At 37.5% G+C, this 15,715-nt stretch overlaps 1 protein-coding gene across 1 annotated transcript; it reads right to left on the minus strand.

The window, feature by feature from the left end:
• Positions 1 to 180: 180 nt before the first annotated feature.
• On the minus strand, positions 181 to 13,994 carry LOC135157623 (solute carrier family 28 member 3-like). The gene is made up of 12 exons (XM_064113954.1): positions 13,756 to 13,994; positions 12,613 to 12,667; positions 11,875 to 12,021; positions 9,681 to 9,964; positions 9,000 to 9,141; positions 8,259 to 8,450; positions 7,397 to 7,558; positions 6,582 to 6,838; positions 6,199 to 6,367; positions 5,441 to 5,617; positions 4,756 to 4,936; positions 181 to 3,826 (listed from the first exon to the last, which is right to left on the minus strand). The coding sequence occupies exons 2-12, from the start codon at positions 12,658 to 12,660 to the stop codon at positions 3,753 to 3,755; spliced, it is 1,833 nt and encodes a 610-aa protein (XP_063970024.1). The 5' UTR covers positions 12,661 to 12,667; positions 13,756 to 13,994; the 3' UTR covers positions 181 to 3,752.
• Between the last annotated feature and the right edge of the window lie 1,721 nt (positions 13,995 to 15,715).

Genomic DNA, 15,715 nt, shown 5'->3' on the forward strand with positions numbered 1-15,715 from the left:
TTAACGAAATGTTCCAATGTGCATATGCTTCTGGGCGATTCCACACTAGAACTTTAAAAATATCATAAATTTCAACATGCTTTCAATATGTCATAAGTAGTGTAATATTTTACTATGATACCTAAATTTAATGAAAACTGTGGGTTTTAACCAAAAATGAAGTCAGATATATTTTTTTTTGGGGGGGGGAAACAATGGCATTTTCAATTTTCAATAATTTTGCTAAATAAATAGTCATTTACAAACACTGCCTGAAACGATTATTGGTAAAGCATGAGAAGATTGAAAATATTGCGGGTCAATGGAATAATGTATCATTGATGGTTCCAAATAATATCTACAACATTTTCATGATCCATAATAGGGGCAGCCCTGATTTTTCCGAACCTATTTTTGACAATGTCCCGTACGACACATGAAAATGCAAAAGTTTTTCCTACAATTTTATTTTTGATGATGCAATTTCACGATATCAGTTTCTCTATCTTTGACCCATGGGTGATCGATTTATCCCATAAGGATCTAATTACTGCCCTTCATTTTTCTATAATTGTCCTATTAAAAGTTGTCCCGTACGACACAGTGTGTTTAATTGCAGGATTTGGATTCAGAAACTATAAATAGTAGGCCTATTTTAATTTAAGTAATTGATTTGACATAAAGTGAACTGAAAAAGTACTTCATTTATCCACATAGAACATGAAATAGGTGATTCTGACCATTTTAATTGACTTCATGTAGGCGTATTCTTTTGTGAATCCCTTCAGCTAAACTGGTGATTTTCACTTGTCAGAGCAGGTTAATTTCTTTGTCATTGAGCATGAAAAGAAAATATGATCTATAATTGATTCGCCCTAGCCTGGAAGATGACTTCCTCTTGCATGCTAATGTGAAATTATCATAAGATGTAAAAAAAAAAAATATTTACATATCAATCATCTATGTGGACTTTCCTTGATGATCACTATTTTTTTTATATACAGTATTGAAACTCCTTACTTTTTGAAGTTGTGAAAAAAAATCTGGAAAATAAGACAAATCATATGGTTTCATGAAATGCAGAAAGGTTTGAAAAAGTAGAATCGCATTTCTTTAGAAAAAAATATTTTGTGGAATTTCAAGTGACAGTTGTGACATATCATGTATATATACATTTTATATGAAAAATCATAACATTTTTGCCCCATAATTTACACAAACAGTTTCATTCATTCATTGTTTAAATAGTGTATTGGAAATCATCAATTGATTCACTAAAATATAACTTCACACAAAACCTCGAGTTTTTCAGCTCGTAAAAATGCTGTGAACCATAGTACATTTCCCATCATGAGAAAAAGGATAATATATTGCGCCCGATTGTATATATTGAGGTTACTTAATTATATTGTCCTGAATGACTACTTATTAAAAGGCTTTTCATTAAAAAGGAAGAATTTAGGGGCAATGCTCCCCTTCTAATCGATGAAAAGTTCATTGTTTTATTCAGGCTGTCCAGTACAACACGCAAGTGCCTGTTCAACACACAAGTGTCCCGTACGACACACATGTGTCCCGTACGACACACAAGCATCCCGTACGACACACAAGTGTCCCGTACGACACATTATTTTATTTATGATATATTGACATATATATTCAGCCAAAAGCGGTTTCTAACATAATGAATGTCTTTAGTTTGATAGGATTATCATTATCATCAGCCAAATAAAGTGATTGAAGAAGTCAAAGAGACATAATGTAGGAAAATTTGGCTTCAATTTAGAGATGTCCCGTACGACACATTTTGAGTGTCCCGTACGCCACAATGTTCTCGAAAATTGTAATTTGCTTTATTTATTCATGAATGTTTATTTTGCTTTCTTTCATAGATGTGTTTGTTCTTGGGTAATTGAATATCAATTTAAGTTCGGTTTCTATGAAAATTATCTGTTCAACTCACAGACTTTAGAGTACAAACTTGAGATTTCTAAAAAAGCCACTTTTCTGCGTCCGTACGACACATTACTATTTTAAATTAAATTAAGTCATGTTAAGTCTTTGTTTTCCTAACACTCTGGTAGTACTTGATGATCACATTTAGTTACTGGAATATTTTTTGTTTTTCTTGTAAAAAAACTGTCAAATGTTCTCTAAATGTCCCGTACGACACGTATGGAATCACCCTTCTAGGATTTTATCTGACTAACCGCCCTTTCACACGGTAAAAACCTTAATTTGAATAATGATTCCAGTTGAAAATAAAGCTAATGACGAATATTAAGCACGTGTGAAACCAAACTAAAACATGGTTAGGATCACGAACGCTAATCACAGTCACGATTACAATCGCTTTCATCATTACAATGATGATTCAAGATTCACGTGTGAAAAGGCCCTCTAACTTCCACGCTGCTTTCGTATTTAAAGCTACTTATACTATACATCCTTGACAAGATTTTTGGTGGTCCATGTATTAGCCATTGTTAAGTCCAGCAATAATCCTTGTGTAGATCCCAGGGTAAAGAATAGATGCTCAGGAGATTACTGATTGATGAAAGTTCAAGGGCCTTTTCACACGTGAATCTTGAATCATCATTGTAATAATGATTGCGATTGTAATCGTGACTCTGATTAGCGTTCGTGATTCTAATCATGTTCTAGTTTGGTTTCACACGTGCTAAATATATTCGTCATTAGCCTTAGTTTTCACTGGAATCATCATTCAAATTATGATTTTTTTTTAGCGTGTAAAAGGGCGGTAAGTTTTATGTGAGATAGACTACAAGAATAATATCAGATGGGACTGGGTTGACATTTTCTTCTATATAGATCAGAAAGTCGCTGATAAAAATATCCCTTCTGTCACAATAAGCCAGTTCACGGTTAGCTCATGATCAACTTTTCTCAAATAACCTTTGTGATTTTTCATTAGGATAAGCATTATCATTTTCAAATGTAGATGTTGCGTAAGCTTTACCGGTAGAGTATTCAAATTCTAAGAACAAAAGACATTGTATAGACCAGGTGACTAGAATAGTACATCAGGGATAAAGTTTGGAAATCTGTTTTATTGTCTGCATTTGGCACATTTGACTATTGTTTAGGCTACTGTCAAATACCAGTGATTATGAAGGCTCTATATTATATTAGTCTTCAGCTTGGATGTGATAAATATTTTGAAAGGAATACATGAATAATCATCAAATCACAAATGCCTATGTCAGTGAATTTGAAAGCCACCTTCATGGTTGTCTCCAATGACCTTTTTCTGCTCGTGCGGAGTTTACAACCGTGAACAGGCTTATTGACAATCCGGTAATGATCAAAAGTGGTGAACAAACTTACTTATATTTCGCGGTCATCAAAAGTTTGTTCTGAGTACAGTCAATGCGAAGAGTCGATAAATCAAGGTGAAAATGATGAGCACTATGACACTATCTCTCAAGCTTAGTAACAGAAACATTTGAACGGTAAGTTTTAAAATATAGCATTCCCAGAGTGCGAGCATCTCGCAACTCTTGGGTCCTATTTCATAAAGGAATTGTAACTGTTATAACTATTCCATTATGGCAACTACCTTGGAACCCTTGATTGTGATTGGCTGCAAAGCCTTGTTACCATGCCATAGTGACTAAGTTACAACTGTTGTGATTCTTTCATGAAACGGGGCCCTGATAGGAGAAATGATGTACAAAGAATTGATTGAAACAATGCAAGAACCGTTTCATCAGCCTCAGCAGTCGTGCCGCTCATCATTCCCCTCTCCCCTTTCAATATACGGTGGTCATCCCCGGGATCGAAGTCGAGTTGGTTACCAGGACGTCTTCGGGTACGTATAGAATTCCTGTTATTTAATGAAAAGCAGTTTGAACAAGGTTTATGACAATTTGACGTCACCCATATAAAGAAGAATAAAAAAGGGTGTAATGATGATTTATCTTTGATATGCCAATCTCTGTATGACTATTCAGAGCCAAAACACATTCGATTTGATTTTATTGTTTTCTTCTGCATTCATATTTGTACAATACATATTTCCATAACATAACAAACTTATAGATTGAAACCAAATTGTTTTTGGCATGTATCATAAAGAAAAAATATATCGTTCTAAACAAAATATGATCTACTGCCAAATTATCTATTTATTATGTAGGCAATGGTGGATCCAAAGGAGGGGGGGTACCCGCCCCACCCCCTGGATCAATGTCCAATGGAATAAGAGGACATTGTCTTTTTCGGTTGACAATTACCATGATAACATCCCTTCTTTTCAATTGTACCATATCCTCCCCCTTAATTATGCCCCGCTTATTATTATGTTTGGGTTTTTTGCCCCAGGACTGACGTTATTAATATATTAGATATGTATAGATATTATATATAAACCACCCATGGTTTGAATTGCCTTCGTGCATTCGAATATTTTTTTTTCAAATTTATTGAGGCAGCATACAAGGAAATTGAAAATCCACGAAACGAATTGTCCAGGTGCCTGCACACCGAACAGGTAAAAGTGGGTTTATAAAAAAATGGAAATGAAATTGTACGTCTGTTAATGTAGGTCTGTACAATTCGAAAGACAGTTCACACCAATCCTAAACTATTTTTGTGGTAAAAAGAATGGCTACCTGAACAGATCATTATGCACTCGATGTGAATATGATTTTATCCGGTTCGGGACACGGTTATTCGTACTAATCGATGTACCGGCACCTTAAGACGGATATGATTGAACAGAAATGGATAGGCCTACGCCATTTTCATATCTACCTGCGATACAAGCTGTGGTGAAACAAGCAACGGATCCAGCGAAGAGGGCACGGAGAGCCACCGGGGACAGGATTTTAGTCTGATTGGGTGCCAGTGGGGTAAGGATGCCCAAGATCATTCCTACTGAGCCTATATTTGAGAAGCCGCAGAGGGCGTAAGTCGCAATAACTTCTGAACGTACCTGTAAGGCAATCATTAAAGATACAGCATGATAAGTAAAACCACACCAGTGACATATCTAGCATCGGACACGCGAATTAATCGAAATTACAGGGTACTGCAGAGATAGAGTTGCGCGTAAGACAAAACTATCAATTTCAAGCAATATAATCTTCGTCAAACCAAGTGCAGTATTGGTATATGTTAACTAATGGAAAAGCTCGGTGACCCATTAAACGAGAAATCTGAGGCACTCGCAATATTTGTCTACCATTAATAACGTCAATTAAACACACACCCACGAACGCACACACTTGCACGTGCACATACATACAATCACCCACACGTACAGGGTGCGAATAAACACCCACATACACACATACATACATTTTTATTCTTATGATGGTTTTCAGAAAACACATTTATACATTCAAACACGTTCATACAATGCGTGCTCCATCGAAAGGTGTCCTTCAACGCCAACTTTTGTACCACAATTCTGCGGCACAATTAGGCTAATACTCACAGACAATGTTGGTCCATTTCCCGTTGCTCTGTTTCTAATGTACTCCCCCATGACACCGTAAGCATAGAATTCGTTTAGGAACGTCTTGAGACCGATCAACTCTGCCACCACCTGACAGTCCGACCATTCCACCCCCATCATGAAGGCCAAGGGCATGAAGACGTAGGAACAGATCAACTGGAACAGACGGAAGCCAGGGAACTTAAATACTGCAATAAACTATTTTGATGTTTGATTATTTCGAAAACTAGATTTTGATGAAAAATAAAAATGATGAAATATTTTATTGTTCGAAATAGACATGAAATGAAATACTCCGAAACTTTGCCTTGCCCATTGATCGTGAGCCCGGCAGCCGATGTGCAGCGCCAGTTCGACGTGGCTCTATCCCTTTAATCGTTGAACGCCAAACAGGGTAGCAGCAACTCCCATCTTTAACGTCTTTTGGTCTGTCGCGGCCGGGGTTTGAACTCCCGACCTCCCGGTTGCATGGGTTGTGAGACGGACGCTCTAACAACTGAGCCAACACACCGGTCATCTACCAACTGAGCCAACATGGTTTTTACAATCAAGTTACAACTATTTTACGATGAATTCCCCACCCCACCTCCCTCCCCCCCCCCCCAAAAAAAAATAGAAACTGTGCTTACTGTCATGACTTTGGTTAAAATGACGGGTGGTGGCAATTTGGACAACGTACAGAGATTCATACTGTAGTAGGTCTGCTCTCAAAAAGGTTTTAGGGATGATTGATTTACCTCAAAGGTTAACTCCGGATAACCGACAAGTCCTCCAATGTATCCGAGGAGTGCGTTTAGGAGGGCTAGGAGGGATAGAAAGGCCACAAGATTGGCAGCGATGTTGAGGACAAGTGATATACCCAGTGCTGCTCCGTTTGCTGCTGCTTCAACCACGTTGCGCTCAGTTCTAGAAAAAGTGATCAAAAGTTATGAAAAAAGTTTTCTCTCTTGAAAAATAGGACAATGTTTGCCCCTTCCCCATTTTTTTTATCAGGCAATCAATCGCCCCCCCCCCCCCTCCTATCGACCCCTCTGGATTTACGTTACCATTCGAAAAAGATGGAGCTTCTTTAAAAAATGTTATAATTATGTATTTCTGATCATAGCGAGAATGTGTATACCCTTTTGGAAGCTCAACGTCGCTCTCTGTGACGAGTTTTGATTTCTCGGTCTCTGGGAATGCCAGCTTGGATATAGCCAGGGCTGCCGGCGCCGACATCACCGATGCAGCTATCAGGTGTGAAGGGTCAATCCCAGCGAAGATGTATCCACCGAGCGTGGCTCCTGCTACGGTGGCCAAACCTCCGGTCATTACGGCATGGAGCTCCGATTTGGTCATGACTTCTAGGTAAGGCGCGATCATCACGGAAGACTCACTCTGCAACATGGGTGAAAAGGACAAGTATTCCGTTTAAGTCGTAAAGGCTTTATCACAATTATATTAATGCAATCCATTGAGGGCATCATCGTGACACAGGATTATATTTCTTTTAATTAAATGATCATGATGATTCGAAAATTGTAAAATATTTTTGTATTGTAATCATAAGAGGTTTGCAACGATGCCGTGAATAACATGAGGAGGGAGGCCTTGCAGCTGGATACGCCCACAAAGTCGAGCATCTAATAGAGGGCATTTAGAGGAGTTTATCCAAATTATTCCAGCCGTGGACCTTAACATATTTACCCAATGCTAACTGCAAAGTAATGAGTATTTTAAACAATAGAATCGTCGGTGACGAGCAACTATTTGAAAATAAAAATGTGGGGTTGATTGATAATAAAGAGTAGGAGATCGATTGAGACTCATGACAACGCCCTACCATTTACACGCGCTTCAACTGTGCAACGACATAGAAAGGAATGGCCAAGAGCCAAAAACTGTTAACAGCTTCGAACAAACGGCCAGCTCTCAACCCATCTCCTATTTATTTACCATGCCGAAGAAGATGTTCCCAGCAGCGTTGATGGATTCGATGGCAGTAGTCTTCATGGTCCTCTGCATGAGCCAGGCCATCTTCTGGATCAATACCTGCATGATCCCCCAGTAGTAGAGTACACCGATGAGGGCGCTAAAGTAGAACACTATGGGGAGCACCTACAGTTGGATGATAAGCAAGAGGAAGCAACGTTGACGATAGTCTAATTTTATTTCAGCAGAGCAGGGAAATAGTCGACGCCGGTACTTCCGTAGCATTTTGACAAGGCCTCGTGACTTGGCTATAGGGGCCTAATCTTCGCCAAGTAGTGGTTAAAACGAGACTAGACGTCGTAGAAGAGAGCTCGCGAAACCCGGGTGAATGCGATATCGAGCGATTTCATTGCTCGTTGATCAGTTTCTGAAAAAATGTCATACCAGACATGAGGCCTTGTTTAAAAGCTAGTACTTTCGAGTCATGAGGCCGCTGGAGAAAACCTTCTCCTTTATGCTTTTTACACGTGACTACGCCCGATGCGACAAGGCCAAGGACGCAAAATGTAACCTTCAGTGAGGCCGACCTCGACTACACCCCTGCAACAGAGTTTAATGAATTACCAAAGAAATATGTAAAATAGGCCCTACTTTCAATCACGTTTAGGTCACTACGATTTTGTACTTGGAGGCTCCTGAAATGCTCCGGCGTTTTGACAGTAAGAAGAAAAAGAATTACGCTTTCAGAAAGTTATTTATTACTTTTACCCTTTGTAGGCCAAATAACTACTTTGGCTATCTACAGAGCCCCCATCCCCTGCGTAACGACTTCTCGTTTGGTTTTGAGGTGGTTACAGTCACATTTAGTGTAAGGAAGGAAACGTACGGCGAATGCGAAGAAGTGTTCCTGATACCCTTCGCCGAAGAGGAAGATGGCACCAGCAGAGGAATAACTGAAGAGCCGTACGATCACCGTGTTAAGCCTCTCGAAGATGACCAACCCGACGTAGGTACGTAGGACAAAGAAGCCCAAAAGAAACTGCAGGACTAAGCCCCATATGACCGGTCTCCACAATACCTGTAAGAAAGAATAGTTGGGTTCAAGAAAATATCAGCATGATCAGGGGGTCAGCGCAGAAGGGTTTTCTATCAAATGCAACATCCAAACATGGGAGCGTTTAATCAAAGTGTATTTGTCCGACAAGTTGTCAGATCTGACATTCCTTGATTCTGATTAGCCGAGAAGCACTGTTACGCTACCGTCACTGTCGGATAAAATAAGACTTGTCGCTCATAAGAAGCTATCGAACTTTGATATTATTTCTTATGTTGCTTTTAAACTCAGATCTGTAAGCACCTAAGCGCTTGCTTACTATTGCGTAGTTAAAAATCTCGCAAAGTCACTCCTTATCGCAGAACCTTTGCGAACTGAAACATTTTTCCAATGGGCCGCTGAACGGTTTTGAAAGGGGGGGCTGACCATGCAAAAAAATCACAATCGGATGGTCGTTTTTACGTTTTTGTGAACGGTTTTGGGAAAAAAAAGATGGAAGGCTGAAGTCCCCTAGCCCCCGGTTCCGCGGCCCTATTTCATTCAGAATGTGAAAATAAATCATATTCCTACTACCTTGTTTGGATTTGTTGACGTAAAATAACATAATAGAATAAGAAGGACCAGCCCTGCGAATGAGATGAGTTGGATGGGATTATTTCTTGTCACTAAGTACAACACAACTCCGAATCCAACAAGTGATGCAACCATCAAGGGCCTGTGGAAGACAAAATAAAAGATACACTAAGTTAATTGTACCCTGTTTATCAACTCATGTTGCGTCCAATTACGAAATGAAGATATTCCAATCTTCTTTCGCTCTGGATTTAGGCAGTAGTCAATGGATAAAGGTATTGTACTTTGTATTGCAACAATTGCATGGAAGGGTTTGTCGACAGACAGAAAGTAGCTCTTAACTTATGAGAAGCTTTAAGAAACACCCCCCCCCTGTTGGCTTAGTAAAGAAACATTTCACTCAGTTACTCCTCGAAAGTCTCCAACAATCTTTAAGATCTGAAGAATGTGATTAGTTTTGGTTATGTGAGTGTACGATTTGTTGTTAAAATATAATATATAACAAGCTGTTTAAAATGGAGCGCACGAAACCTTAAAGGAGCACGATCCTCGGCGCTGTTGGACGGTTTTGTACTCGCCGCCATCTTCATTACGAAGATCATCGACGTGATTTGCATGCATGCAGTCATCAGCCAGTCGCGCAGCACGTGCCGAAGGGTGCGCGAACCTACAGTTGCATACCATTTTAAGTAGGTCCATTTCTGTTCAATCACTCTCCACATCGGTTTGATGCAGCGGTCATCAATGACCTCCCCTTTAGTATCCCTGATCAGGACATAGCTGTATACGACCACGGTTATACTCGTGATGATGACGAGGATGAGGGCTGCTTCGAAGTCATTGATGCACGCAGCGATGAGGTAGGCGGAATACAGGCATATAAGTAAAACGATGAAGACGTCCTTCAGAGTCTTTCTATTCCTCTTGAAGAACGCGCTAAGAATTCCTGTCTTCTGGAAGATTTTCTGAATTCATGAAAAGTGAAGACCATTGATTGTTAACGAATCTGTAGCAGTTGCTAATCTAGGGGTAATAGGCCAGCATTAATCAAGTTTTGTGTGAGGGTGTGTGTGTGTGTATGTGTGCAATCCCGCAGGTGGAGTCAGGGATATGTACCCCCCCTCACCCCTTCCCCTAAATAAATTTAATCTTAATCTGGACAAATGTATTCCTGCAGTGCGACTGGCATACCGGGGAGTCCCTGTAAATACTAAGTAATTTAAAACGTTATGGACCCTTGATGTATATGCTCAATATTATACTGTCTTTTGTTTTACGAAGTAAGAATGCTCGTCTGTAAAATTGTACTTGATTTGTATTACTTTATATTACTTTGTATTTTGTTTTGAATGGAAATGGAATAGAGAATTGAATTGAATTGAAAAATATATGTCAACTCTCAATTAGCGCCCATGTAAATAGTCGAACTTGGTGAAAAAGACAACTTTATCTACATGCCGATTCTTTTTTTAATATATATTGATTGCCACAACGTTGACAAACAGTTTAAAAGAGGTCAGAATCTTATTATGATCACTATCAGTAGAATTAAGAACGTGATGTTACTTCTTCATATGAAAAAGTATTGAAATGTATGCTTTTATTCGACATTTGATTAAAATGAGAAAAAATGTTTATAATATTCCCCTGTTTAAATTGTAAGCAATAACGATTAACGGGCAAGTTTCATTTTATAGGAAAATTTCTTTGAAATGTACTCTTCGTTTACTGCATAGATAGACATGGATAGACATTCATTACTCCCTGTTAACAATGATTTTAATATAGTAAGCTTAAAGGAATGTTTACCGTGAAGAAATGTTTATTGCAAAAGTAGCACAAAATATAATTAAAAAAAAAATATTGGTGAAGGTTCGAAATTCCAACAAAGATTAAGAAAGTTATTAACATTTAAAATTTTGGATTTGAGACGTCAAAAACGAGCAGCTGCCTCATACGTTATGTAGTATAATATGCATAAATTTCAAATTATTTTTTAATGGTTCGTGGTGACTTATTTTTGTTTTCTTTCTAGAAACGGGTGTGAAACGATATTTCTATTGATAATACTAGAGGTACAATTAAAATCATTTTTAATTTTCTGAGAAAATGACATTTCATTGATTTTATTACTAAACGTTATTTCGGAATGCTGCTCGCATATGACGTCACAAATCAAATAATCAAAATTCTAATAACTTTTTAATTCTTTTATGGATTTTTCCTCAAACATTCGGCAATATTTTTTATTACTTTTTCTGCTATCTTTACAATAAACTTTTAGTCAGGGTGAACTTCTCCTTCTTCTTCAGCATGATTACGATGACTATGATCGTGATTGTAAAACAATTGTATGGTATATTATGGGATTGTATAGTGTTTATTTTCCGGATAAAAAATAAATACAAAACGGATGGATAGCCCAAATTCAGTCATTGGCGGAAATTTCTCTCCCCAAAGGTAGGGGGACCAGGGGCGGGTCCAGGATTTTCCGAAGGGGGTCACATATTCCCCGGCAAATTTGACAAAAAAAGGGAGTTATCACCCAAAACGAAATATTTTAAAAGATGAATGAATGAGGCTGCTATCATATTATTGAAATAAGTTGTTCGCAAGGAGCAAACGACCGTTGTAGGTAAGGAATAATAAAATGAATATACAACGATTGTAAACTGTCATATTGCGCAAGATTTTGTTTCACGCATACAACTTTAAGAGGACAACTAAAATAAGAGCGTAAAAATATTGAAGGGAATTCAGTATAAAAATATACATTGCATTGAGACAACGTCGGAATAAATATATAAAAACATGTATATATACACTGATTGGATTCATATAAGGAGTAAAAAATAATAATAAAAATGTAATTTACTTTCCAGATGATTGCCTGTAAGTCTTCGTCCTCCTGATCTTCTGTATTGTCTCCTGCCTCTGTTATATCTGAATCACCAGCATGCATTATTTCTCTTTCGTTGTATCTTAATTCTATTTCTTCCATATTTGGACTGTTATCTTTTAACTGAATATTAAAAAAATAATAATAATAACGTTTTATTTACCCAGGGTAGCCACTTCAGTTAGGAAACTGCTCTACCAGCGGGCCCTGCATAACATAATGTGTTATTATTACCCTTCTCCAATCTAAATGCTGAGCGCCAAGCAAGAAGGCAGAAGGTCCAATTTTGTATAAGTCCCGTTTATAAGGCGGACGCTCTATACCACTGAGCCACCATGCCCATCAAGCGAAAAACAGGGAATTTTTATGCAGTGATCAATGAATAATTTAGATTAGAGCTGAGTGACATTTTCATCAACATTAGACCTGACATCTTTCCTTGATTATGATTGGCTGAGAAGCACTGTTACTATGGTAACTGTCGGATAAATCAGTCTGTGTTGGATAAAATATCGTATATGTCCTTTCATGAAACGCTCCAAAACAATCAGCTTCGATATTGGAAATTGACATTATCATGGTAATATATATATGGACGTTATCATGTTAATACATACATGTTTATATATATATATATGTGCCTATATGCATATATGCCTATATATGCCTATTAAATGCTAAAACTGAGGTTGACGGTAAAACTGGTAAACTGACCTTCCTATTACTTCCGGTGTCATTGTATCTGGCTGCTGCTCGGCTCATAATGACCCTGGAAGAGTACAATGATTTAATTATTGATTACATTACAGTGTGTATATAAACTTTACAATGGGAAGTATACTTAACAGGGTAGATGGGAAAAACAAATTGATACGCTAATTATATATTTATTGTTACTATTTGATTTTTCATTACTTTTTGTCCCATGGTCATTGTGATCAATAATATTGGCATTACAATAAATTGATATCATTATTATCATTAACATGATTACTATTGGTATTGGTATTGGTGGTGATTTTTTACCTGATTGCTAAGAAAGCATGAATGCTTGTAAGCAAGCAACCAGAGGACCTACGGCTTAAGGTCCTCTCCGAAGGACCTGGTACTGAGGATTAATGCCTTACCAAAGGGCACTAGCGCACCAAGTGGGAATCGAACCCGGGTCACCGGAATACGAGTCCCCCGCTCTACCGACTGAGCTATCGCGCCTCTATAATTCTGATCACTATTACCATTATTGTCATTATAGTAGTAGTACTCATTGTATAAGTACTTGTTGTAGTAGTAGCAACAGCAGCAGTAAAAGTAGTAGTAGAATGGTAGTAGTATAGAAGTAGTAGTAGTAGTAGTAGTAGAAGTAGAAGTAGTAGTAGTAGTAGTAGTAGTAGTAGTAGTAATAATAGTAGTAGTTAGTAGTAGTAGTAGTAGTATAGTAGTAGTAGTAGTAGTAGTAGTAGTAGTATAGTAGTAGTAGTAGTAGTATTAGTAGTAGTAGTAGAAGTAGTAGTATTAGTAGTAGTAGTAGTAGTAATAGTAGTAGTTAGTAGTAGTAGTAGTAGTAGTAGTAATAGTAGTAGTAGTAGTAGTAGTAGTAGTAGTAATAATAATAATAGTAGCAGTGGTAATAGTAGAAGTCGTAGAAGTAGTAGTAATAGTAGTAGTAGTAGAAGTAGTAGTAGTAATAGTAGAAGTAGTAGTAGTAGTAGTAGTAGTAGTGTAAAGAAAATTACTCTCAGATCATATTACAGTCTTATACCTGATGCAAAATATGTGATCGAATCAAATCATTATAATGATCTAAACTATAGTAGGCCTATTATTTGTTTTTACAATATAATTGTGTATTAAACTCACCCCTGTCAATAATACCGAAACAGTTCCGTTAAAGTACAGCTGGTAACAACGTTGAAATCTTCATATTCATTCAGTTATAAACTTGTATAATGTTGAATTTATCATAATGCAAACCATGACATGTTTACCTCCAGGTGTCCAAGTGCGTGATATAGACAGTCGATATACCCTATTCAGACTGTTAAATAGGAGAGGATGGTCAACGCTGCGTCGATTCTTGCTATGACGACGCGTATATCACTTTTACACATATACTATACAGTGCGTATCAAAAAAAGTTTACACTTAGAAAAAATCCTGTAAAATTATACATTTGTAATATCCTGAAGATTTTTCCACATTTTGACATTGGTGCAGATCCATTTAACCAAATGACGATATAACTGTTGAAAAATATTTCCGCTTGAGTGAGCACCACTTACTTTTGAAAAGTTAGTGAAAAATGATTTGCGCTAAACTTTGAAATAGTTATGCGAATAAAAGTAGACCATAATCATGAAGAACACGTGGAATTTAGCTAGTAAAATTGATTTGAAGATATCTTTTACCTTTTTTAACTTGTTTCCTTGTCCAAAACACTTCGAAGAGTGCATTGCGCCCCATCCCACTCCCCCACAAACCGAGGCCATCGTGACGATATTTGCTTTACACTGAGCTGTGATTTACATGAAATGGCTTTGGCTTGATTTTGAATTTGTTAATCATTGTCAAGCTTGGAAAAGTGTGGAGAAACAAGTATTAAATGAAAAATGAAATATAAACCCACTTTCAATGATAAAACTTGTGAAAATATGCTGGAGATGTCTGATACAAACTTTTGTTCAGATTCAGTTATGTCCTCAGATCCAGCTTGCACAAACAGGGTAAAAGTCGTGCTTACTAAGTGTTGAAATTTCAATTTGGGTGGCAAAATTGTTACAAACTGCTTGAATGTATCCATTTTATTTCAATTGACTAAAAGTGCAAGGGACATGTATGAGAAATGTTTCGCTGGGTAAGTTTGATTTTGCCCTTTTCCCTTGACACAGCATGAAAACGAGCATTTCTGCGCAAACAGATTTCTGCGAGCTTTACAAAAATGGACAGTGCTCACTTAAGTGTAACATTCTGTCAAAACTTTTTACTTTCGTCAGATAGATAAGACCCAAACCCAAGATTATATGTGAAAAAATTACCCACATTTTGTATATTTTTTAATTCCCAAGGCTTTTTCAAAGTGTAAACGTTTTTTTGATACGCGCTGTAGTGTGTTCCAAAAAAAAATCGGAAGACCATTTGTATTTGTAAAAAAACTCATAACTCAACTTCAAATCTTCAAGATCTTTCGTCGTCTTCATTTGGTTCCCCTCTTCTGATTGGTCTCCGCTTTCTGCTTCTTCTGCTTTTCTTTCTCCCTTCATCTCCATCTTCTTTTCCTCATCCTCTCCTGATCATCCGTGTTCATTTTCCTTTTTTCTTTTTCTTCTTCTTCTTCTTCTTCTCTTCCTCATCCTTCTATCCATCGCTCTTCGTCTTTCTTTTCTTCTTCTTCTTCTTCTCCTTCTCGTGCTTCTTCTTCTTCATCATCTTCTTCTTCTTTTAATTCTTCTTCTCCTTCTTCTTCTTCTCCTTCTTCTCCTCCTCCTTCTTCTTCTTCTTCTCCCTCCTCCTCCTTCTTTTTCTTCTTATTCCTCTTCTCCTCCTCCCCTTCCTCGCTCTTCGTCTCCTTCTTCTTCTGTTCTTCTTCTTCTTTGTATTTTTCGTCCTCTATTCCTTCTTGTCAAATGTGTGGGTTATAATTTCGTGTCTCTTTTAGGACACCATGTTAATGCAGAATTATACAATACAAATATTTATAACCAAGAATTTTTTTTTCAATAGATCTATAAAAGGTAAATTTATCAAGCGACACGGACCAAGATTATGCAAATATTCTTATGTAAACAGATGCCATATATACTGTCACTATTATAGTCTTCTG

Source organism: Lytechinus pictus, chromosome 19 (assembly GCF_037042905.1).
Source record: "Lytechinus pictus isolate F3 Inbred chromosome 19, Lp3.0, whole genome shotgun sequence".
NCBI classification, from domain to species: domain Eukaryota; kingdom Metazoa; phylum Echinodermata; class Echinoidea; order Temnopleuroida; family Toxopneustidae; genus Lytechinus; species Lytechinus pictus.